This window comes from Psammomys obesus, unplaced genomic scaffold (assembly GCF_907164565.1).
Source record: "Psammomys obesus unplaced genomic scaffold, mPsaObe1.curated_primary_1811, whole genome shotgun sequence".
Taxonomy (NCBI): domain Eukaryota; kingdom Metazoa; phylum Chordata; class Mammalia; order Rodentia; family Muridae; genus Psammomys; species Psammomys obesus.
Genome location: NW_026596131.1, coordinates 11,053,980 through 11,078,009, shown reverse-complemented (window position 1 = coordinate 11,078,009; position 24,030 = coordinate 11,053,980). Strand labels below are relative to the sequence as shown.

The window sequence follows — 24,030 nt, the reverse complement described above, 5'->3', positions numbered from 1 at the left end:
TCCTCACCCAGACCTGGGGGTACTCATCAGTGTGGAGGGGCTGATAGTTGCAGCCTTGGGAGGGGAGCCTTTCATAGATCCACCACAGGTATTTCTTAAGCAATTTACAATTTTAATATAAACCAGTTGACATTCATTCCCCAAAGGCTCATTTTCCAGTTTAAAAAAAAAAAAAGTTAAAAAAAAAAAAAAAAAAGTCTCCCAGAACAAGGACAGGGGCCATACTGAGCCCGGACTGGGTCCTCTGTGAATGACTTCTGGCCAGCTGACACAGGGGCTCCAGGTGAGGTGGACCCTTTCCATCTTCAAGCCCAGAGGAAGCAGGCATCCTTGGGACTGCATGGAGCAGGAGGACACAGCAGCAGCCACTGTTTCTCCAACAAAGACTGAGGCTCACTGAGACTGCCGTAGATGCAAGCGTGAGAGGGTGCCAAAGGAGGCCCCCAAGAGAAGCAGCTCACAGGGGAGAGGGTTAAGGGTCCCTTTACCAAGGGCCTGAGGTCATACATTCAAGAGTAGCCCTGGCAAGGCCAGGGAAGAGCCAAGGCAATCCTGCCAAACCATGGCTACAGCCCCTTGGCTTCTTCATGAAAAGCCACACAGTTAGGAAGACAGCAGGGTCTCCAGTGACCAGAGCTGAGCCTCGTTTGCCATGAGGCACAAAGACAAACCCTGAAACATTCGTGATGCCAACTTCTCAGACTTGGGAGTAGGTGTTGCCTCTAGCCTCAGGAACCAGGGCAACTATGGGTACCATGGCCAATGGCTCAGAAGGGAGAGTTCATGCCCAGCTTAGTCTCAAACTGCAGCTTCTGTCTTTTCTGGTAGCGGACACGGACCCTGGTGAAACAGATTAAAATACAGTTGACAACTTGGCCAGGTGGCTCAGGCCTGTAATTTTAGCTACTTGGAGACTTAGGCAGGAGGATTACAAGATCAAGACCCATCTAGGTTACTTAGTGAGACCCTTTCTCAAAAAGTTGAGTGCTAGAGCTATATAGCCAGGGGTAGAGTGTATTACAGGAGCTGGTTCAATCCAGCTCCAGGAAAACAAAGAGGCTGACACAGACCTTCAGACTAAAGGACTGAGTGGGATGGCAACAGGAAAGTAATAGTTTTAGGTGATAGACGAGTCCAATGGAGATGCAAGCTCACCGAATCTCATGTAGCTTCACAATCTCGTTGGTGACCACCACAAGGACCAGGGACAGGCAGCCCAGGAGCCATGTCAGGAGGGGCACATCCTCCAGGCCAAAGTGGACACGTGTGTCCCTGTGTGTCCATAATTGCAGGTCCACAACTGTCTGGACCACCTGACCTAGGAGCCTATGGAAGGGAACAGCCCTGTGTGAACCAGAGTCATCTCGCTTTCTTCCCTGCTTTCCCAGTACAAGTAGTTGAAGGAGGGCAGCCAGACCCATTTTCCTCCCATCTGCAGTCCCAGTGCTGTCCTGCAGCCCCCATTACACAATACTCACACCACAGGCACGGTCACCCCCCACCAGAGGTTTGTCAAGGGGCTCTTTCTCCACAGAGGCTTGGTGCGATGCACATGGGTGATGGAGATGAAGACTAGAAAGATTGGCCAATGAGGTGTCAAGGCTTCCCAAAGTCTTGCCTCCCACCTTGCAGCTTCCCCATTAGCAGTTGGTAGCCCCAGTGAGACAGTCCTCACCAGTGTGCAGAACAATCAGGGCAGCTGTGAGCTTCTGAGCCAATAGCAACCCGTTGGCGAAATCCTCGAACCAGGCTGGCGCTCTGTCATCATTGCTGCCAGAGTAAGACAAAGGCTCAGGCTCCTGAGCGCCCACAGATCAGGCTGGGGTGATGAGGGGAGAAGTCTCAGGACCCACCTGCACAGCATGACTGAAGAGCAGTTGGTGAGGTTGCGGGCCCGGGCGCTGTCACAGAAGCTCTGCAGTGTGAAGCCAAAGCAAATGAGGCACGAGCTGATGGTAAGGCTGAACTTGAGCAAGAAGCAGAGCAGGAAGTAGTGCTGGGTCTGTGGCATAAAGGAAGACGGTCATTCCTATGTTGGTGGCCTTTCTGCAGGCCACAGGCAGGCCTGGCACCTACTCATCTTCTCCACATGTTTAGCAAGCTTTCCACAAATGGTCACACCTCAGGGGATAAGGACCAGGGTCCACATTCCCAGCAAGGCTCTTTCCCAGTTTTGGCTACCACCTCGATCCAGATCCCTGACTTCTGCAGAGCCTTCCAGGTTAGGCTGACTTCCAGCACCAACCCTCAACCCCTCTGAGAAACCCCGGTAATCTGGGTCTGCCTCACTTACCTTTTTAGGAATGGACTGAAGGTTTTTGCCTGTTGCCATAGACATGATGGAGCTATGTGGAGGTTTCCCCAATAGAGAAATGCTGAAATTAAGTGTGGGTAAAGGGACAATGGTTACTACCCTGTCTCCCAACTCTCAGAGGGAACACAACAGGTAATCTTGGGAGTGAGGTGGAATGAGACAAATGGCTTTGTCTCAGTGCCTCCTTGCACCAGAGCTGAGCCCTGAGCCATCATGCCAGGAAGCTCTGGGCCCCTTGGGATGCCCACTGACACCCCAGCCCCGCCAGCTGGGCACAGAGGGGCTTCAAGGCCACTTACCTGAGCAGGGGGGTAACAAAAGCAGGACAGCCATAAGATGTCTGTGGTACTCAGAAGCGGTGGCAGCTGGACCAGACAAGAGAGGAACTAGGAAAAAAAACATCACCAAATTTACACACCCCAAGGCTACCTTGCCCTTGCCCTCGCCCAACAGGCTTAACATCTTGACCCAGAGGATCGGGGAAGGGAGAACACTGCTACCAGTGTGGTCAATGTGGTCATCTCTAAGCTGAGGGATGCACAGAGGCCCAAGACTATACTGCAACCCAGAATCCTCACTCTTAACTGCCCCTTCCTTACAAAGGGGGCAATGTCTGCCCAGGCCCTGACTTACCTGAATGATCACGAGGGTCAGCTGGCACTGCAACAGGAAGAGGAAGCACTTACGGATGCCATAGGTAGCATGCCGAGCCTAAGGACCAAGAGGGACAGGTTATGATCCAGGCATGCCTGGCCTCTCTCAGGCCTACAACAAACAAGCTTCAGCTAAGAGCCACATGTCTGTGCTGTGCCTATGAGAAAGGAGCAGAGACAAATTCAGCTGCCTTGGGGAGTGTCACTTGTTTCTCCCACAGGCCAGGAAGGCAGAAAGCATGAGGTCCAGAGGGCCCAGAATTATCATGTGTGGCAACTCTGCCTTCAGGGCCACCCCGGAGGGCCCTGTGCCACTCCAATACTTATCTGAGACCCACCTGCTCAATGAGACGGATGATGCTGATGGTCTCTTCCTGGCGAAAGGTCAGGGAACAAGGCAGGCTGTTGAGTTGCCCTGAGAGCTGCAGGGGAGAAAGGCCATCCGAGGCCTGGGCCATGGTGGTGCTGGTGGCATAGCCAAAAGTCTCCCAGGAACAGCGGGATGGATACAGGGGATCCAGGGCAATGCTGCTCGGTAAAGGGAAAATCCACCCATGAACTATACTCTACAAAGCTGTCTACCACAAGATTGGAGCATCCCACCCCTCTTCTAGCAGACCCCCTGGGTCCGAGCCACATGCCAGCCTGTCCCCCCAAGGTCTGAGAAGCAAAGGTTGGCCCACAGTCCCAGCGTCTCTTCCTGACCTGACATCACTCTGGAGGAAGAGGCAGCTGTTCCGCAGGTTGGCAGAGCTGCCCAGGCAGCAAGTCACCTCTCCATACTCCTGCATGATCTTTATCATCTCACACATGGCTGTGGGGCAGGTAAGAGTCACAAGAGTCAGGCAAGCAGAGCCCTGTGCAGGTGCTAGCAGAAACCCACAGGCCAAAAGGACAGGGAGCAATGGGGAGTAGAACCCATTTGGAGCAACCCCACCCGGCAGCATGGCCACATGGACACTCACTTCAGGCTCCCCGGAATGCCCACAGCGTCATCCCACTTGACCCCAGCCCCAGCCCAGATTTTGCCACTCTTTGCTTAGAAAATTCTCATCCCCTCTAATACATGGTGCCCACTCCTTGCCATAGGCGGAAGGAGGGGCTGTAGCACTCACTGTCAGGGGTACAGTCGGTGAAGAGGGGCACCAGCAGTGGCACGTTGTCAATGTTCTGCAGGTGAGGCCGCACCTGATGGATGCCCCGGGGCAGCTTGGCCTGGAGGAAGCAGAGACATCGGTACTCTCAAGATAGGGAGCTGAGCATCCGTTCTGCCTCCTCCTCCTGCCCTTCTCTTCCTCAATCAGTTCTGTGGCCACTTCAGGGGCATGGGACAGATTCCACCATCCTACCCGGTTGCAGTCCTCCAGGAAGCTGGGGATGTCGCTGTCCGTGGGCTGAAAGCTGATGAGGTCTGAGTGACCCTCCTCCTCCAAGAGGAGAAGCCCTTCTGCATCATCTCTGGACACTGTGGGGACGAAAGCCTGTCCTCACCTCGGGCCAGCCTTCTGCAAGGCTGAGCCATGCCCTGCAAATGGTACACAACCTCCTCCAGGTCTCTACTTTTAACAGTTACTGCCCATAGGGACATGGGGCCATTTCCCAAGGGGGTGTGCTACAGGAGGGGTCTGTGTAAGTTTCTCCTAGCTGTACTTCACAAGGGAATCTCCCCACACTCGCTCCATCCCAGCCACAAGCTTTTGCCCTCACCCTGATTCAGGTCGTCATGGAGAGAGCCTGCATGGCTGGGGCTGGAGGGAGGGATCTCAGAGCCAGGCATGTCACCATTGGGGGTGAGGGAGATGTGGCAGTTCCAGCCTGTCTCCAGGCCCATCTTTTCTGCAAACACCTATGGAAGGCAGACACCGATAAGCAGAAGGGCTCAGAAAGATGGGGCAGGGGGACAGACAAACAGGAAGGCTCTCCCCACCTTGCTCCTGAGCTCATCCTCCAAAGAGAAGTAGACAAAGCGGATACAGGCGTTGACCAGCCCATCGATGAGGCGCACAATGTCCAGCCGGGCCTGGTACTGGGAGGACACCATGCCCATGAAGATCTGACCGCTCAGGGCCTGCATGCAGTCTTCCTTCTCCAGCACCTCCCCGATCCCTTCTTCAGGCAGGCACAAGACACAAAAGCCAGCCGGCATGTGGCAAGACAACCAGGACACAGCCCAGTCAGGACATGGAGGAACCAGCAGATTCCAGGAGGCAGCCCAGGGCCACACACAGAGGCCACACCCAGATCAATGAGCGTAAGGGCCCCAGGGGACCACACACACACAGCCACACATGTGCACACAGACCCAACACACATAAGAGAAAAGACAACGAGAGGTACTCGTCAGTGAGGTGGCCATGCTGGGGAGCACGGCTGCTGCAAGCGGCTCAGCTCCTGCCCAGCCCTGCTCCAGGCTCGGGGGCTGGCCCACCCTCAGCACATGGTCTCCTAGACTCCTAGGCTCCATGGCCAAAAGTGTATGCTTGGGGGTGGGAGGCAGAGTCTGTGTCCCTCTGTTCTAACCAATGTAATGCTTTATAAACACACCATTTTACAGCTTTCTCAGAAACACTTTTATATAACATTAGTCCTCTTGAACACTGTGAGAAACCCATGAGGAAGGAAGAGAAGGCATCTAGTATTAGATAAGGAGAAACTGAAGGATTCCCCATGTCACAAGCTAGTGAATGCCACACTGGCACCCCAGTTCCTGTGGTCAGCTCATGGCCCTCTGAAGCCCCAGGGAGCCCTGTGCCATTCCCACTGAGATGGAAGCTCACGGTACCATCAGAGCTCCAGCTGCTGCGGCGGGTGCTTGGCTTGACGGGGACAGTGCTGGGCAGCTCACACATGGTGAATATGCTGTTCTGGCCAGGTACCTGCACCAGCTCAATGCACTTGCCATTGAGCTGAGAGGACAGTGTGCAGTTCATGGGCTTGTAGGCAAAGGCAGAGCAGTAACCAGACAGGCAGGCTCGCTGGTAGAAATCCAGCACTTTCTTCCTGTCAAAGAGGTAGGGAAGGTGGTCTCGAGATGCCCATGACCGTTAGACAGGCAAGCAGACCAGCAAAGCCCCTTGCTCACCTGTCAGAACCCGAGAGGGGGTAGATGTCAGCACCATCCCAGAAGTCTGTGCATGCCTCCAAGACCACATCAGCAGTGCCATGAGACAGCATCTGCTCTGTGCCTGGGGTGGGGAAAAAGAGACCCCGTGAGGCCACAAACCAGCTCCTGCTTTCCTCGGACCAAGAACACCACCGTCTTACAGAGGGGGCAGTGGATAGAGAAAGGGCCCTCCCGTTAGGCCTCCTGTTCAGTAAGCCACCATGGAGCACTGCTAGAGTAGGGGTGCAGGCACTACAGTCCATATCCTCTGGAGAACGACATTCTCTGCGACTCTGGTCTCCAAGCCCAGTCTCTGGGCCCAGTCGAAGGACTTGTGGGGAGTTGTCAGACATTCGCCTGACCTAACCCCCACCCCTGAATACATGGGATAGGGTAGTCTCCCACCCACCAAGCCTTGGAAGGTTTATCCAGAAGCCAGCTGAGCTGAAGTGAGGCTTACTGGTGGCGGTGTCTTTGATGAAGAGGCTGATCATGTGGCTGAGCGGAGGGCGCCGCTTGGTGACACAGGAGGGCCGGCCCAGTGACGTCTCCTTCACAGTCTCGGCACTGGGGAGGCGGTAGAGCGCCAGGTGGTTCTCCTGCTTGAAGAGCTCCTTGGCCCCTGGGGTGAAGCCTATGAACAAGGACAGCCCTCAGGGCCTTAGGAGTGGAGACAAGGCTCCCTGGCCATTTCACACTGTGCAGCAGGTGGAAGGACACAACTAGTTGGCCTGGCCAGCTCCAGCCATCTTTCTACCCCAGCAATTAATCATCTTGCCAGACCAGAAAGCTAAGAGTGGCCAATGTTTATGACAAATGAATGCTATGTCAGGCACAGTCAGTGCCAGGCCTGCTCTGAAAGGCCAGCAGTCACCCAGATGGCCCCACCCCAACACCACAGCGCCATACCAATGAGACGGGCCAGCTCACAGAGGCCCCAGGGCACATGCACAGGCAGCACAGCACTGTGACTCTCCTGCAGGGCGATGTTGCACAAGTGGTCGGAAAAGCGGCACAGGCGCTCAGTGACACTGGCATTACATAGATTCAGCAGCACATTGAGGCCCAGGGGCTTGAGGGAGGTAAGATGCAACTGCCAGTTGGAATCATCAAACTGGATGCATGAGGGGTTCTGCTGGTCTTGGGACAGGCTTAGCATCTCCAAGTGGTAGTCACACACGAAGTCCTCGGCCTCATAGGGATCCTCCTCGGGCCCAGGCTGGGCCTGGAAGAAATGCGAGGGTAAGGGAAGGCTGGGAGGAGGTGGGGAAAGGACCCCAGCAGGCCCAGAACTAGCCCCACAAGAAAGCCTGTCTTCTCCAGGAGGGTGCTAGTGCCCCTACTCTCCTATCTCTGCTGAGAGCCTCTCCCGTCCTCAGGCTTTTATTCGGGCTCTGAGATCAAGAATAGGACCTACACCTGAGGAGCCTGTCAGTGCCCACAGAGGGAGTGGACAAGGGGTCTGTGTTAGCCAGGGATAACATCTGACAGGGAAGAACCGCATGGGGACAAAGCCCCATCACAGAGAAGCCTCAGGTCAGACCTCAGGAGGTCACTCTGCTGACCAGGCCTGCAAACCATAGGAAGGAGGGCTGCCGGGGCTCCTGTGCTCTTCACTCCCACTGCCTCAAACTGAGCTATTTCTCTCAGATAGGTGAGGTGGGAAGGCCCGTGACAGGCAGGGTGGCAGCTCTCCTGTCCCTTTCCTCGCACCTTGCTGGGCTCTTCCTCTCCACCTTCAGTGTCCCTGCTGAAGCTCACGCTGGAACCAGACGGGTGTTGGCTGCGGCCTTGGACTTTGTGATGACAGGAGGGCTCCGGGGGCTTGGGACCATCACCAGGCCAGTCGCCACGCTCCTGCTCGTTGGAAAGGTGCAGGGTATTGTTCAGGGAGCCAGCAAGGAGGGCATCTCGTTCATGGGGCTGAGGAGACAGGAGCACAGGTCTAGGACTAGAGTCTCATGGCTCCCAAGTGCCAGGGAGGCAGGGCAGTTCTTAACTTCTTACTGTCTTAGCCTTCATCTTTTGTTTTTATGTTCTTTGTATTTTATTTTATTTTATTTATTTTTTGACACAGGGTTTCTCTCTGTAGCCTTGGCTGTCCTGAAACTCCTCCTGAGTGCTGGGATTAAAGGCTGCACCACCGCTCCTGGCCACTTACGATTCATCCTAGGCACTCAGAAGAAGCTCCCTGGAAGTCTCCCAAGGCCACAGGCCCAGCTCTGAAGCTAAGTAGCCCAAGCTAACCCCACGAGAGCTGGTCATACCTCCTCCTCTACCTCAGGATGGCAGAAGGAGCGGGTAGACAGGTCGTCTGTGAGATCCTCATGGCTGCTGTGAGGGGGCTCCACCTTCCCACTGAAGAATAGCACAGTCTCTGGGCTGGGATTTGGCCATGACAGGATCCCCTGCTTGTCTACACAGCACAGTACCTGGACGGAGAGAAGTAGGATTAGAAAAAGACTCAGGATTAGTCTCACTGCCCAGCAGCCACACAGAACAGATGAGCCTTCCAGACCTAGGCAGAAGGTCTAGTGCAGTCTCCCAACAGAGCCTCCTCACCGTAACGGAGCCCAAGCTGTGCAGCAGGCTGGCGCTATGGCTCAGGGTTGGCGATGTCCCCTGGATCACCCGCAGAAAGTGACCCCAAATGCAGCGCAGCATTTCCTGGTGGGAGACGGACAGTCTGTGAGGATATTTGGGGCTCAGCCTTATTTCCCTGGAGAAGGCCCGTGGGGTGGGGGAGAGTGGGTTCTAGGACAAGGTTATTGATATAGAATCAGGCATGGGTCATGTCCAACACAGAAGGAGTGAGAAGGACAAGAGAACTCCAAGCACTCAGAGATCCAAGGAGGACACAGCTCTTCCTGCTTGCAGAGCCTGGAGGAAAATCCGCCGATCTCAGCAGTTTACCTGAGAGGAGACGGCTTCAGTATAGCTGCTGAGGGTATCCTCTGAGAACTTGGCCAACTGTAGAGACAGGGTGAGCATCAGTGCAGAAAACCTGCCTTCACAAAGACCTCCTTCTCTATACACCCATACTAGAAAGGCTCCTGAGCCCTCTGTAAAGAGCATCAGGCAGTCCCAGCCCCCGACCGATGAGACCCACACCTGGGCCTGGCCTGGCACCTACTTGGTTAACAAAATGTACCTGAACCTATACAGAGCTTCTCAGGGCCATGCTTTTGTTGTTGTTTTTGTTTTGTTTTTTCAAGACAGGGTTTCTCTGTGTAGCCTTGTCTGTCCTGGACTTGTTTTGTAGACTAGGCTGGCCTCAAACTCCCAGAGATCCACCTGCCTCTGCCTCCCTGAGTGCTGGATTACAGGTGTGTGCCATGGTGCCTGGCTTAGGTCTCAACATGGTAAAACCAAGGTGGAACTGGACTTTTGCTCTTCTTCCCGGCACAACCAATGAACTGTTTTTGCTCCTGACCTCTGGACACTTCAGAACAACCTACCAGGGAGCTGGGTGAGGCCTTGCTCATCTGGGCCAGGACACGAGCTTCTCCACAGGCGGTAGCCAGGACCCAGAGGACGGGGAAGAGCAGAGGGAGGATGGGCAACATGCCATTCACCTGAGGAAGAGTGAGCCAAATTCCAGGGTCCTAAGGAGCTACAGCCGAAAAGGGAGGAAGAAGGGGAGGGATGCCCTGCCATGCAGCCATCCCCTGGGGAGAAAGAGACAGCTCTCCAGGGAGCTGGAAGGAAGGGAGGCAAAGGACACAGTCTCAAACTACAACCCGAGGATGCTCTGGGCTGCAGAAAGGGAGGAACAAGGCAGAGAATCACAACAGGGAAGAAAGGAGCATCCTTGCCTGGAGCTGGAGAAGGGTGTACTGCCAGGAAGTGACCCCAGGTGCATTGAACATGAAGCGCAGGGCATTGGTGATGAGAAAGCCAGCCTGTGGGGGCAGAATGGGCACAGCCTTAATGCCTTCCCCCAGGGAGACACTGACTGTAGGCCTTTCCTTTGCCATTCATGCTGCTGGTTCACCCCCCACACACACAAGCACTCTCCCCTGGGCTGGGCCCCGCAGCTCACCCATGTCTGGCCCTGTCCCCTGCCCTGCAACCCCTCACGCACCAGGACCACCGGCACAGCATAGTGAAGCATCACTGACTGCACTGTGAACCTTTCATTGTCCAGAGCAGTGACTGGGCGGGAAAGGGCTGTGTCCAGGCACCATCTGAAAAAAGAGGCATCCCTTCAGTCTCTCTCGGGGGAAGATGCCAGACAGAGAGGGCTCTGGGCCTCTCTCCTAGACAAGCTTTACAAATACCTTCAATTCCTATAGTTCCCTAGTCAGCCTGGGCCCCAGCCTGGGCCACACAGTGCCCTGGGAGAGGGCATGTGACCACCTCCAGAGGCATCCCCTCAGTCTGAAAATGCTGAGAGCTGAGGAGGTGCCTATTATCAGCAGGGACAGGAATGGGTGAGGCGCCTTCCTTGTCACCGGAAGCAGTGGAGGAGAAGACAGCAGGCAGGATGAGGACAGTGACACTGTTACCTGATGTTGTCAATCACAGGCGTCTCCAGGACTCGGAAGAGCCGGTGTTGCTGAGGGTTCTGCGGCCCTTTCTTTACTTCTCCCCGAGGTGAGGGCGGTGGTGAGAAGGGGGGGAAGAGGTCCCCCGGCTCCAGTACAATGTGCTCGTCATCCTGCCGGCAGGAGCCCAGCAGAGCGCGTTGTGGTTTTATTGGGGTGAGAGGGGGACTGCTCTGTTTGGGCTCTGAGATAGTTTCACCATACAACTCATGGCCTCCACAGGGCTAGGGTTACAAGTGTGTACCACCATGGTTGGCAAGACCAGCCTTCCTGAACAGGGCCAGCTAAGTAGAAATGGCTCCCAAGGTCAGGGTGTCTCCGCAAGCAATGAGCCCGTTTGGGTGGGCCCTATGGGACTTGGGTTTCTAGGACTTAAGGATCCAGGGAGAGACAGAGCCACAGCAGGAGGGGCTTCTAGCCCTGTCCAAGTACCCTTGTAAACCCCAAGCTGGCCAGGGAGCTTTAAGATCTCCCCTAAGGACACCTAGCTAATTTTAGATACTCCCCCAGCTGTCCCCACTACCTTGATGCCCCTCAGGGAGGCAAAGGACTCCTGGCCAGGCCTCAGGGCTATGATGTCTCCTTCTACCAACAGGCTAACTGGCAGGTTCACCAAGTGTCCATCTCTGTAAGCCCAGTGCAGGGACCAGGAAGGTGCAAAGGGCATGTGGAGGTCTGGATACATGGCGTTTGGCCACTTGATCTCCTTTCCATCCTTGAGAGCATCTAATGAAAACAGAAATGGCGGCCCGGGTCTGCACAATGCAAATGCACCCTATAATTGCAGCAACGCCTTCCCTGAGAACCCTTCCCTACTGCCAAGTATGTCAAGACCGATTCCAGCACGTGAGGAGGGAGTAAGGAGTAAACCTGTCTGCCAGGCAACAAGAGATACTTCTGGGAACAGGCATGGAAGGGACAGCACAGGAACAGGCCAGGAAGAATGAGCAAGACTTTGTCCGTTAGACAAGGAAGGAGAAACAGTCCAGGTGAGAGGAGCAGAGCACAGGCACGAGGCAAGTCTCACACAGGGGCTCCTGGACAGAAGAGACCATAATGGAATGATGAGCAGTGAAAGGAGAGGTTGGACAGGAAGGCTGGACACCTGTGGCAGAAGCTCTCCGGAGCTGTGTGTGGCATCTGAGATGGCCTAGAGAAGCAGGAGGAAGCCACAGGGGGTACCTGTCACCCTAGCCTTTGCCTGGCTGGGTCTAGACTGTTCATCTCTTACAGTGTGGCCAATGGTAAGGGTGTTTCTAAATTCGCTCTATAGGTGCTAGGCTGTGTGGACAATCAGGGATCCTATCATAGCTGAATCTTAGCCTGGGTACTGTGCTCCTGAGCAGAAGGCTGAGTTCACAGGAGGCAAGGCCATCTTTCTTGACTGCCTTGCACTTCCTGTGCCAGGAACATGGTCCTAACTAACTGGTCATTTCAGAACAGATAAATCAACAAATAAATTCTCACTGAACACTAATCTACTTGTCATCCGTTTCAGAGAACAACCGACAGAGAGCAAGTGCTGCAGCCTCTCTGACATGCTCACACACTCTGGGAAGCAAGAGTGCAGCCTTTCCAAATAAAGCCCCGAGCTACAGACAGATCTCAGCAAATGACGACTGGGCAGAGTGTGGGCAGTGCCCTTCTCCTTTAGGAATACTCCTCTCCTGAACACTGCCTGCTCATCTTGGCCCACAGCTCTCTGCTCAGCCCTGTTCCCAGTAGGTATCTTAGTGTCATGTCCTCTCATCCAGTACTAGCAGACAAGACAGATGTGGAGGAAAAAAACTCTCAGCTTCCTTCTCACCAAGGGACAGAGTGTTCTCCACCAGTCTCCAAGCATCAGAGAGGTCATAGTGCCACCATCCGCTTCCCACCTGCGCAGGCCACGGCCCGGTGCCCACAGCTATCCTATGCCCTCACCATCCTGCTCAAGAGGGCAGGAACCATCCTAGAGCTCTGACATTATCACAGGGCATCTTTCCCACAGTCTGGTCTGACCCTCAGCCTTACCTTGGATTTGGTCAATGATTCCCCGCAACCTGCGCTCCACCTCCTGGCGCTTCAGCCGATCTTGTCGCCCAATGAGGATGAGATTGAGAAGCAGCAACAGGAACAGCGCAGTGGCGTTCACCAGCTCCACTCCACGGCTGGTGTTGAGGGGCACAGAGAACAGCATGTATTTCCAGCCAGGCCCACATCCCAAGATGCCCCATTTCTCTAGCCCCTTTGGAAAGCAGTCTCGCTTGCTTCCTGCCTCTAGTCAAGTCTCTGTCCCCAGTCAAGGACGAGGGAGTTCCTCTACACTCAGGTAACTACCGGGCAACAGTGCCCTCGGAGACCCCGGATATCCTAAGGGTTGGAATGGAGCTTACAGAAGTCATGGTCCTTGCTTACCTCCCAGCTGGCTGGCCCCCACAGCAACACAGCAACAGCAGTACAGCCAGCAGCATCAGAGAAGCCCCTGGCCAGTGGAAGCAGGAGCAGCGGTTATTCAGGTGCAGGAAGCTGCTTCTCCATGTCTCCTGGAGTGATGTGACAGGCAGACAGTGAGTACCCCCCGCTAGCTCCAATCCACCTCCTATGCCTCGGGCCTGCCCACATCTTATGGCCACCTCCAGCAAGGAGAGTGAGACATCACTCTCAGGAAACTGGAACTTCTGATTGCATGAGGTCTCCCTATTGAAGCCTCTGATTACACTGCCTTCCCTATTCAGGGGACAAGCATGTCATATCCCTGAGAAGAGGCCTCTCTGCTTCTCTGCCTACCCAGCCATGCTCTGGTGACCCCTGAAGAAAATTCACCTTCCATGTAAGACATTTCTTCCGTTCTTTGAGGTGTTTCTCCAATACAGCCTCCAGCTGCTCCTTTAGGACACTGAGGGCCTTCCGGGTAGAAAGGCCCAGGGCCAAGGGGGGCTCTCCCTGCAGGGAAGCACAAATTGTCAGGATCTCCCCAGGGCCCTACTCTTTGATCAGGCTCTTCTTCCCCCTCTTTTCCCCCTCCTGACACCCTACATTTCTTAAAGCAGGGTTAAGAATAAAAGCAAAGAAAATACTTTCAGTTCAGTTTCAAACCCAGTGGAAAATGGCTGAGGAGCCTGGCTGCCAGATTCTCCCAGCATCCCTCAGCCAATACCTGTTATAGGGTTCCTCTGGCCTGTACACCCTCCCACCCTGAGCTCTCCAGCTCTTCCCTACATAACCATTTTGGTTACCTGCCCCTTTTGTACCTTTGCCCTCCTGGATGCTGCACCCGGTTCCCATCTCTCCCTTCTCCCTTCCTTCCCCTCTCTCCTCAAATGACTCACAGTCATGTCCACTCTGGACTCTCTGCCTCTGGCTATGCTCTCCCTTTCAATACAATGAACTTTCTCCTCCACCATACCTAGAAACAGTCCTGTCCTTTTCTTTATATTTCTCTTTTTCATTCACTTTATCAACTCAGTCTGCTCATTCATGCTGGATCCACTGAGCCGGGTGGTCTTCCTGCCCCATTCAGACTCTCCTTGCTACCACTCCCAACCTCCATTTTACTTCAAGGGTCTTTCAGATTTCACAGATCAAAAGATACCTATTTCTTTGTTGTTGTTGTTTTGTTTCGTTTGGAGTTTTTTGGGGGTTTTTTGTTTGATTGTTTGGTTCTTGAAGCAGGTCTCTCCACCTATTCCTGGCTGTCCTAGAACTCAATATGTACATTAGGCTGGCCTTGAACTCACAGAAGCCCCTAAGTGCTAAGATTAAAGGTGTGCCTGCCCGTGACATCAACTTCTTTAAGGGAACACACTCAGCATGTTAGTTATCTGTCCTGGGGAAGGCATTTTAAGAAAAACCTAGGGCTGGTGAAATGGATCTGCCAGTAAAGACGTAGGCTGAGTTCAAGACCTGAGTCCAAGCCCTAGGACCGACAGGGTAGAAGAAAACTATCTTCTTCAAGTTGTCTGAGATCTCCACACACATAAATAAATGTAATAAAAATTTTTGAGACAGGGTTTCTCTGTGTAGCCTTGCCTATCCTGGACTCAGTTTATAGACCAGGCTGGCCTCGAACTCACAGAGATCTGCCTGTCTCTGCCTCCCAGAGTGCTGGGATCACAGGTGTGCCTGCGCCATTGCACCCAGCTTAAATATAATAATTTTTAAAAATTAAGAAAAAAAAGAGAATATCCTACTACCTTTGAAAAGCTTGAATTCACAAAGTGAGTCTAGGACAGCCAAAGCTACACAGATAACCATGTCAAGAGGAAAAATACACACACACACACACACACACACACACACACAAACACACACACAAATAAATAAATACAAAGTTAGGCAGGAACTAGAAAAGGCAACTAGCTGTTCTTAGGGAAGGACCACACCGTGACTCCACCACACTCTCCTGTCACCACAGCTGGCCCTGAGAAGCCTCACAGCCAGTCTACTCTTTGTCGAGAATCATCCATTTCTGTTTCTTCCTTCCTTTCTTTTTCTTTCTTTTCCTTTGAGTCAGGGTTTCTCTGTGTAACAGGCCAGACCATCCTGGAACTCTGTAGATCAGGCTGGCCTCAAACTCACAAAGATCCGACAGCCTCTGCCTCTCAGAGTTCCGGGATTACAGGTGTGAGCCACCACACCTGTCTGTTTCCTCATTATTTGACTCCAACTGTTCTTCCTCCGTTCCCACCACAGCCCATCTTTGCCAACTGTTGGATGTTTCCAGGGAGATCCCCGTCCCAGCTGTGGATTCATCTAGAACCTATGTGCTTTCAAGGCCTACATTTCACTCCCAGCCAGTCCCGTTACAGATACAGGCCAGTCTCCTCTGCAATATCCCAGGCTCCAACGTTTCCCTGCCGACACATACCCCTTCCTTTCAACCTCATCTATACCTTTTCCAAATCCACTGCAACACCCCAGCCAGAGAAGACTCCCTCAACAGCTGACCCCCTTGACCTTTACTACATTTGATTGATTGTGTCAAGGGACAGTTTTTAGAAGTCAGTTCTCTCCTTCTATCATACAGATCCCAAGGACCTAGCTTGGGTCATCAGGCTTTGTGGCAGGCGCCTTTATCAGATGAGCCACCTCTCCACCTCTCACCTTTACTGTTAAAACCGGTTCCACACCCAGGGTGGTGTTGGTGGTGGTAGTGGTGCACACCTTTAATCCCAGCACTCAGGGGGCAGAGGCAGTCAGATCTCTGAGTTCAAGGCCAGCCTGGTCTACAGAGTGAGTTCCAGGACAGCCAGGGCTACACAGAGAAACCCTGTCTTGAAAAAAAAAAAAAAAAAAAAAAACAATAAAAGCCACCCCATACCCTGTGCCTGCTGTGAGGCCTCAGGGACCTGTGGCCTCCCAACCTCTTCCCCATTTTTCCTTCTGCAGTCGTTGCTCCTTCAGCACTTCCTAGCCAAAGATGTACTTGCCACCAGACAACTCTTGCCTCTTCAAGGTAGCTCAAACATCATCTCCTGTGGGAGGGGCAATTCCTTAAAGCCCAGAGCTGCACTTCAGGCTTGCACTGATAGCACCTGGGCAGTCTGACACTCAGCCTGAACCTTATGGAATGAATCTGCATGTCTGGCTCTCCTACTGTACCCAAATCCCTTGAAAACAGATACTGAGTTCTCCCATCTCCACAAGCTCTCCTCTGCTGAGCCATAGCAAAGGGTACCACACACAAGCTTGATGAACACCTGCTGAATGGATGTGAAAATGGACGACCACACGAGTGATCTCACCGACCCCCGTGACACCTTAGTAGGGAATGTCAACACAAAGCCTGCATCAGTGCCTGCAGCTTTCAAAGACCTGCCTGTCTAGGCACTACCCTGACCCCACTGCGCCAAAATTTCTCAGGTGAAGCTGGTGTCGAGGGAATCCACTAGACAGATCCAGAGCTGCAAACGTTAAGGCAATGAAGGGTGACAGGTGTTTCCCAGAGGCCCCCTGAAGAGCTCTCATTAGGGAAAGTCCAAGCAAAGGCACTGAGTCTTTAGAATAAGACACCTCAAGACTGTCTACTGAGGAATCCCAAAGCCGGCCATGGGGACACACTGACCTGGCTGCACGACCTCCTTGTCCTACCTCTCTATGCCAAAGGCCCCATCTCTGCCCTCTGCAGCGACCTGCTCCAGCTTTGCCTATTGTCACTCTGCACTTCTCTCTCCTGACTAGTTCCAAAGGAATTCCCTAGCTTTCTCTTTGGTCATTTGGCTTTGGCCCTGGGGGAAACACACACCTGCATGACTCCACAGGGACGCCAGGTCCACAAGGCCAAGGCCCAGTGCCACATACCATGACTGTAGGTGCTGCCTATCACTACCTACCTCAGCTTTCCAGAATGTGTTCTTTACCTAAATCCTGGCCCTCAGAGCCCAGGGTCCAAAACAAGCAAGCATCCAGCGCAGCTATGCTCTACAAAATCTCCTAGAAGGGCAGAAGCCTCCATGGGGGCTCTAGAGAAGAAAAACAAAGCACTGGCTACACAGGGCAGGCTGGGCCTGCTCCTCCCTGTCAAGGAAGGAGAGGATCTGGGGCCAGAGGAAGAAGCCTGGGCCCCTAGCACCTTCCCTCACACTGCTCCTACTCACTTGGACTCAGTCTTCCCTGGCTTCCCCTCCATAGCAATGATACAAGAGTTCCTGGGACAGACAGGATTCACAGACCATACCAAACTCATGAAGTGTAAAACTGTGGAGGGAGGAAGGACCTCTGTAAGAGACAAGAGCTGCAAGCCCAAGAGACTGCGACAAGGGAGGAAAAAGGATCCAGGCAAATGGCACGGGGCAATGCATGTAAGGTTACTTGGGAAGCTGCTGGACCTCCAGCTCTAACCTTATGGCCAATGGCCAGGAAGGAGCAGTTCCCAATGAGACTGGGGTCAGCTGGACCCCTTCACCAGGTCACTGTACCGCAGTTGCTTTAATCGGTACAGCTGTGAGGAACCAGAGTTGAACTCAGCACAAACCCAGGTCACTGAAGTACAGTTAGTGAGCCACTACCCAAGGGGGAAAGCCAGAGAACCAGGGACGCATCCTTCCTCTAGCCAGGCCTGCAGACCACTCACTGGCTCCCCAGGCTCCCCAGTGGCCATTCTGACATCTGCTGCCTCCTTCTCTGCAGGCCCACACCCAGGTCTGTTTACCCAATCATCACTTGCTTTCCCTGTCGCAGGTAGTCTGCTCCTCTCCAGGTCAGGCAGGCCTGGTCGGAGGGTGACAGACATGCCCTGGACAGGGGGCCTCCAGAGCTGTGTGCACCCATCTGCCTCCACATGTTGTGTCTGGTCAGGGGCAGCAACTCCAGACTGGGGATTAAAGACAGTGCAGCAGAGAGAAAATAAGCTATTCTGTAATTACATGCTGCCCAAAGGAAGTACCTGCCCACACAGGCTGGCCCTGTGGCGAGGACTTAGCCTTCTGAGCCAGGCTCCTCTCCACAGGCTTCAGCTGTGCTGATTCAACAGCTAAGCCTGTCCGGCTCACCCCTCTGTGGCAGAAGGGCCGGGGTAAAGGTCAAATCTCTACTTCCCTCATCGTGTCTTGGCATTTCCCCACATGGCAAAAGATCCAGGGCTAAGGAGCTCAGTGGAAAACCATCACACTTTCTGAAGGAGACACAGAAGCGGTTGGTAGGGAACAGTCAGAGCCACCTTCTCAGCAGTGAGACAGGGGTACTCCATGTTCCTGGACACCATGAAGAGACTGCAACAAGTTCCTATTATCTGAACACTAAATAACCTAAGTCACCACAGGCTGAGGTCTGCTTCTCTATACCTGCTGAGGTCCAGAAGGGTGAGGGACATTTTGGTCTGCCCTAAGTAAGTTCCCAAGGCTAACAAGAGATCTCTCCTACCTCTCAGAGGCCAAAAACTCTCACCTTTCTCTGCTACTGGCACCTCTAGACACATTCTTGGGGCCAGAAGTGAGGCTTTACCCCAAAGAGACTGGGACAGATGGACCCTAAAGTCTTTCAGGCAGCGGCAGCCCCTCCCACTATTGTTGGAGCTCACCCTCAGCCAGGGTAGAGGGGAAACAACTTGAGTCAGAAAGGCAGGGTTTTTTGTTTGGCTGGTTTGGTTGGTTTGGTTTCATGGGTTTGTTGTTTTGGTTTGGTTTGGTTTTTTGAGACAGGATCTCACTATGTAGCTCAGGTTGACCTGGAACTCACTATGTAGATCAGGCTAACCTCAAAGCCAGAGATCTGCTTGCCTCTGCCTCTTAAGCGCTGAGATTTGCCCACCATACTGGGCAAAATGAAAGTGTTGACTCGGGAGGCTGGATGCCATCACAAGCTGGGCTGGTCTCTCTCTGTTTCAACAGTAAAGAAGGGGAGTACTAGCAGGACTTAGCATCTGTGGGAGCAATGAGGGCAAAATGACTGACAATCACCAGCACTGCTCTAGAAACGAGCAGGACCCAGCTGCCCAAGTACAAAACTCAGTATCATGCTGTCTAATGAGCCTTCTGATAGCTGTCGCGCTGGACGTCTTTTGCACCCACCTCAGCAAGAAGCCCCCAGCACCTACTCCCCAGCACCTGGCCTCTGTCCCTATGGAGCACTTCTGAGGTTCTCCCCATACAGCAACTGTTCTTCCTCCACCGGTTTCAGAGCAGCAAAATCGTGGCTGTATATTCAGGAAGGCAGCTTACAAATTTAGGCCTTGACAACAGAGAGAGTTAGGAGGACCCCTTCACCAGGTCACCCCATCGAGGCCGCTCTAATCGGCACAGCTGTGAGGAACCAGAGTTGAACTCAGCACAAACCCAGGTCACTGAAGCACAGTTAGGGAGCCACTTCCCATGCCTCTGAGGTTGGCTGGGCACATGTGGGTGAATCTGCAGCCCAGTAAAGCAGGGCAGAGTCGCTTTCTCTTTCTCATGCAGACCTCGGCACTTCTGCCCACCTTCTTCCCCACCTTCAGCAGCCACCACCAAACCCAGAAGAAGCTGTCCCAACTCTGACCCCTGACTCCATTACCTGAGTGATCCAGCAGAAAAAAGTCTCCTCACTATAGAGAAGTGATAGCATCCAGGCCCTGACTTTTTGCCACCTATATATGGAGCCTTGGGTCCTAACTTCCGTTTCTCCTCTGGGAAACTCAATCCCCAAAGCTATTCTAGGTAACCGAAAAACCTGGTTGGCCATTCCAAGACATGCCAATTTTCTTCCAAAGACCTGGTTACCTTCTGTTCTGCAGCATCTTCAGGGCTCCATTGGCAACCACAACCTAAAGACCCCCTGGTAAGCAAGGAAGAAGGCATTTCTGGAACTGTGAAAGTCAAGCTGCTCTACTCACCGTGCTGTGCTTGCCCTGGCTGGGTATCCATAGCTCTGCCTGCTTGAACAGCATGGGGCGGCAGAGCCTGAGGGACAAGCAGTTGGGTGTAGTAACTCCCACCACCACCCTCAAGGATAGAGGGAGAAGCAGAATAGAATGAGAGAGTGAAAAGAGAGACTGTATGGGAGAGAGAAGAGAGGAGAGTCCAGACCCTGTATGAGCGAGAAGCCGGTGCTGCAGAGAATTGGGCGCAGCAGAGCAGAGCAGAGCTTCAATCTGCTGATTAATTCAGCCTATTTCCAGTCACGCTGCAGATTCAGGGAGGGAGGAGGCAGCAGCAGGCAGCAACAGCAGCCCTGAGAGGGAGGGAGGGAGGCAGTCAGGGAAGGAGGAAGGGAGGGAGGGAAGAGAGAGGAAGGAGGAGGGTAAAGAAAGGAGAGTTGAGAAGCTAAAGTTGGTCACAATTTGCCAGATGCCCAAGAGATGTCCCTTCAGAGAAGGCCAATGTAGGGTGAGCAGAGAGGCAAGATGCAGCTAGAGGACAGCCAGGTGGATAGAGGGACATTTGGACAGATGAAAGAAGCTGTTGAGGGTTTGGGGCCCTGAAGGCAAATGTTGGCATCCAGGAGTACCCCAGGGGACATAAATACTGGCTCTCTTCCCAGACTACCTGTCCACCGCCCCACCGCTGGGCCAAGCTGGGAGCCCCACTGTGGCTGAGCTCATCATCCACTAGGTCCCTGCCAGTCCAGCCAACAGCAGCTTTCCACAGTGAGAACTGCAGGAAGAGGGAAAACCGGTGCCTTATTAATAGCAGCACATCCTGCCGTGGGGGGACGAGGGGGGGACAGGGCGGTGGGGTGGGGATGGGGGGTTGGCTAGCAGAGATTCTAGCAGGGACTTCTAGGAGATCCAGGAGTCTGGTGGAAGAAAGAAACCAGCAGCTGAAGGAAAGGGCAAGGCCAGCTAAAAGGGTGTCTCAGGATGCCAACACCTTCCTTCCAGGTGATATGGAGAGTCCACAAACTGCTGATTCATGAAGGGAAGCTCTGCATTTAGGCACCAGGGCTGCCTGGGGCAGTTGGATCTTTTTTTAATTTCATTTATTTTGTTTGTTTGTTTATTTGAGACAAGTTCTCTCTACATGGCTCTCTTGAAACTCGCTATGTATCTCCGGAGACAGGGTTGGACTCGAACTCAAGTGACCTGCCTGCCTTGTGTCCTGAGTGCTAAGGTTAAAGGCATGTGCCACCAGGCCCAGATACAAGCAAAAGGGCCTGGGTAACTGGGACTCTAACATGGTTCTGGGCCCATGACATAAAAACAGTCAGCACAGGCACTTGCGTGAGGGAAGAGGTAAAGCACTGGGAGGGTGCTGAACCTTCCTCTGCTAATGGACAGGCCATCTTCAGTGTAGATACAACAGCCCAGGGAGTGAGGACAGCCTAATGGGTCCCTTGGCTAGAGAGCAGGCTGGAGGCTCACTCTTTCTCCAGGGCCCTCTGTCTCTCTCCAGGGCCCTCAGTCTCCTTGACTACACCCTCTCCAGCTGCTGGAAGGGGAGAGAGCGCCTCCCAGCACAGACCAGCCTCTCCCCTCCCCCTCGCTGGCCTCTGTACCTCCCTGTGGGGCCCCTGCCAAACAGTTGAATGGGGACAGAAAGGAGGGGCTGGGAGTCCAGAGGTTAAGGGCAGGAAGTCTTTGCTGGGAGCAGGAAAGAGGGATGGGCGGGGTCAGCTTCTATGCCAGGCTCTGTGAGGACTATCAGCTGTAGCCACTGAGAAAGACTCCAGTCCCCTGGGGTTCCAGGAAGTCACTGCTAGGGTGGAAACCAGTCAGCCACAGCTCTCCCAGCTCCATGGCACACCTTAGAGGGCAGCAACATAGTCCTCTCCCGTTTCCACCCACTTCCCACACTGCCTGCTTCAGTGATGGGAAAACAGCCCCATTATTTCAGAACAGGAGGGGGCCAAGCTGTCACTGCTACAGCCCATCCACTGTGCCCTTCCAGACAGGCTGGGGACTGGTGGGTCTGAAAGAAAGAGGATGGGGCACCAGAAGTCCCCCTGCAGACAAAGCAGCCCCGGGCTAAGGCCACCTGAGCAGCAGGAGTCACCACACAAACTCCTCCAAGCTTTCTGAAAGCCCTGGGCTGCAGGCTTACTCACAGAGCCCAGAGTATTATTGAAGACATCCTTCCTGGACTGGCAGGATTGCTCCGTGGGAAATGCACTCACCACATAAGTCTGATGCCCCAAGTTTGATTCCCAGAACCCATGCAAAGACAAAAGAAGAGAACCAACTCCACAAAGTTCACCTCTGACCTCCACTGGCATGCTGTGGCACATGTGCCCCAGACACACCATTACACACACATTCATCATAAATAAAAGAAAAAACTCAAGAAGAAAAGGTCCTTGGGCAGGTCAAAACTCCAGTGGGTTCTACTACTAAACTGACTAGGTTCTGACCCGCACCTAGACTACAGTCTTCTGCAAGCTGGGAACCATCTTCCCAGCCTCTAGGGCTCTATCAGTCTAAAGCCAACGTTCTACAACATGGCTGCTGCTGCTGCTGGCATGTGGCTTTCTAGCCCAGGACTCATGTGTTCAGAAATTCCCCAGGGGGAATGATGTGGTGAGCAAAGACAGGGTATTAGAAGGGTCTGCAGAAACAAGGCAAGAGACACAAGGACTTCCTAGGGTGTCAGTCTTTGCTTGCAGGAGAGGAATATTCTAAATCTACTTCCATCCAAAACTCTGTGCACCTGAAGGCAGGACCAGTCTTGAACTGCCTGAACCACTCAAGCTTGGCTTTGTTCTCAGATTTTGGATTTTGGTTTTTAGAGACAGGGTTTCTCTGTGTAGCCTTGGCTGTCCTGGACTCCATTTGTAGACCAGGCTAGCCTCGAACTCACAGAGATCCCCCTGCCTCTGCTCCCAGAGTGCTGGGATTATGGGCATTCACCACTGCACAAAGCTAAGCCTGGCTGATTTAAGGGATGAATTTAGGATCTCATGAATACCAGACAAGTGCTCCACCCATTGAGCTCACTCTGTAGTCCAGACAGGCCCTGGATTTGTAATTCTCCTGCCTCAGCCTCTAAAGTGGAATTACAGACAGTCCTGTTGATTAACACACAGCTCTGTTTGGAATCTGATGAGGTGCTTGCCCCTAACCACAGAGAGGGTGCCCAGCAGTCTTCACCATGGCCAGACAGGTTAGGGCACAGCCCTAGTACAGTGCAAGCAAACCAAATTACACAGCTCTGGGCAAGACTGGCTTGGGATCAAAGCCAATCAGAAAGCCGGCTGTCATGCAGCTGTGTTACCTGAGCCACCCTTAACCCTATGTTCATCCCAGCCAGGCAACACTAACCTCTGAAAACTTACATCCCCACAGGCCTCAGAGCCACCCGACATGATCACTGTAAAACCCTGAGTTGAAGATCTCCCAGCGAACCCAGGTAAGGAGAACCCTATAGAGACATCCCCACAACAGCCACACAGCAACAGAGCAGGGGCCCACCAGATGCTTTTCCTTCAGGTCCATGGGCCCAGGGTACTTCAGACATGCCCAGATGAACTCGGTCACACCTGGAAGGAAGCTTCCTCCCCAACATGGACAAACCCCAGTGAGTCTGTCACAGTCACAGCATCTGGGGAAAGAAGTGGAAAGAAATCCCGTAAGTAAGGTCACAGGACTGGGCGACTTGTGCAACGTGCCCATCGCAACTAAGCCGCAGACCACCAGCACCCTGCCAGCCTGGTCCACCAGCAGCATGGCTCGGGAGCCAGCCCTGGATGAGAGAGCCAGCTCCAGAGGGGTCTCTGGTGAGTACAGGCCTTGTCTTTTCAACCTTTATTAACAGAGGCGTTCTGTGTTCGGCTCCATGTGTATTCTATAAACCACTGACGCCCACTGACAGGAAAGGCCTTAGCTTATCAGTATGTATTAAAATTGGGGTTAAAGTCAGCAGTAACGTCATCTGGAGTCTAGTACAGGTAATCAGGACATCGGGAGGGAGGATGGAGCGAAGCCCTGGCAGAAGCAGGCACACTCCCCATGTGCTGAGTGCACCACACCTGCCAGCTCAGGCATGCCCATAGGTCTCCGCGCCTCGGGAGTGGATGACAGCAGTGCTA

General features: G+C 53.5%; 1 protein-coding gene across 2 annotated transcripts in view; it reads right to left on the bottom strand.

Moving 5' to 3' along the window:
- Positions 1-22: 22 nt before the first annotated feature.
- The window catches only part of Tmem94 (transmembrane protein 94), a 36,467-nt gene continuing 12,459 nt past the window's right edge, over positions 23-24,030 (bottom strand). The window contains exons 2-32 of one of the 2 annotated variants that reach the window (XM_055592047.1): positions 23,414-23,543; positions 13,423-13,542; positions 13,015-13,142; positions 12,631-12,767; positions 11,141-11,343; positions 10,579-10,730; positions 10,155-10,257; positions 9,886-9,972; positions 9,529-9,645; positions 8,984-9,040; positions 8,633-8,737; positions 8,338-8,502; positions 7,784-7,993; positions 6,980-7,295; positions 6,531-6,704; positions 6,050-6,152; positions 5,750-5,967; positions 4,895-5,076; positions 4,675-4,813; positions 4,317-4,432; positions 4,083-4,182; positions 3,673-3,781; positions 3,306-3,495; positions 2,948-3,025; positions 2,619-2,700; positions 2,294-2,379; positions 1,854-2,002; positions 1,676-1,770; positions 1,479-1,572; positions 1,156-1,326; positions 23-840 (exon numbers count right to left, since the gene is read on the bottom strand). In XM_055592047.1, the coding sequence (XP_055448022.1) occupies positions 768-840; positions 1,156-1,326; positions 1,479-1,572; positions 1,676-1,770; positions 1,854-2,002; positions 2,294-2,379; positions 2,619-2,700; positions 2,948-3,025; positions 3,306-3,495; positions 3,673-3,781; positions 4,083-4,182; positions 4,317-4,432; positions 4,675-4,813; positions 4,895-5,076; positions 5,750-5,967; positions 6,050-6,152; positions 6,531-6,704; positions 6,980-7,295; positions 7,784-7,993; positions 8,338-8,502; positions 8,633-8,737; positions 8,984-9,040; positions 9,529-9,645; positions 9,886-9,972; positions 10,155-10,257; positions 10,579-10,730; positions 11,141-11,343; positions 12,631-12,767; positions 13,015-13,142; positions 13,423-13,542; positions 23,414-23,437 (4,083 nt within the window). In that variant the 5' untranslated portion in view covers positions 23,438-23,543 and the 3' untranslated portion in view covers positions 23-767. Of the gene's footprint in view, positions 841-1,155; positions 1,327-1,478; positions 1,573-1,675; positions 1,771-1,853; positions 2,003-2,293; positions 2,380-2,618; positions 2,701-2,947; positions 3,026-3,073; positions 3,126-3,305; positions 3,496-3,672; positions 3,782-4,082; positions 4,183-4,316; positions 4,433-4,674; positions 4,814-4,894; positions 5,077-5,749; positions 5,968-6,049; positions 6,153-6,530; positions 6,705-6,979; positions 7,296-7,783; positions 7,994-8,337; positions 8,503-8,632; positions 8,738-8,983; positions 9,041-9,528; positions 9,646-9,885; positions 9,973-10,154; positions 10,258-10,578; positions 10,731-11,140; positions 11,344-12,630; positions 12,768-13,014; positions 13,143-13,422; positions 13,543-19,903; positions 20,129-23,413; positions 23,544-24,030 lie in introns of those variants that run through there. The other variant, XM_055592046.1, reaches the window with a different exon arrangement.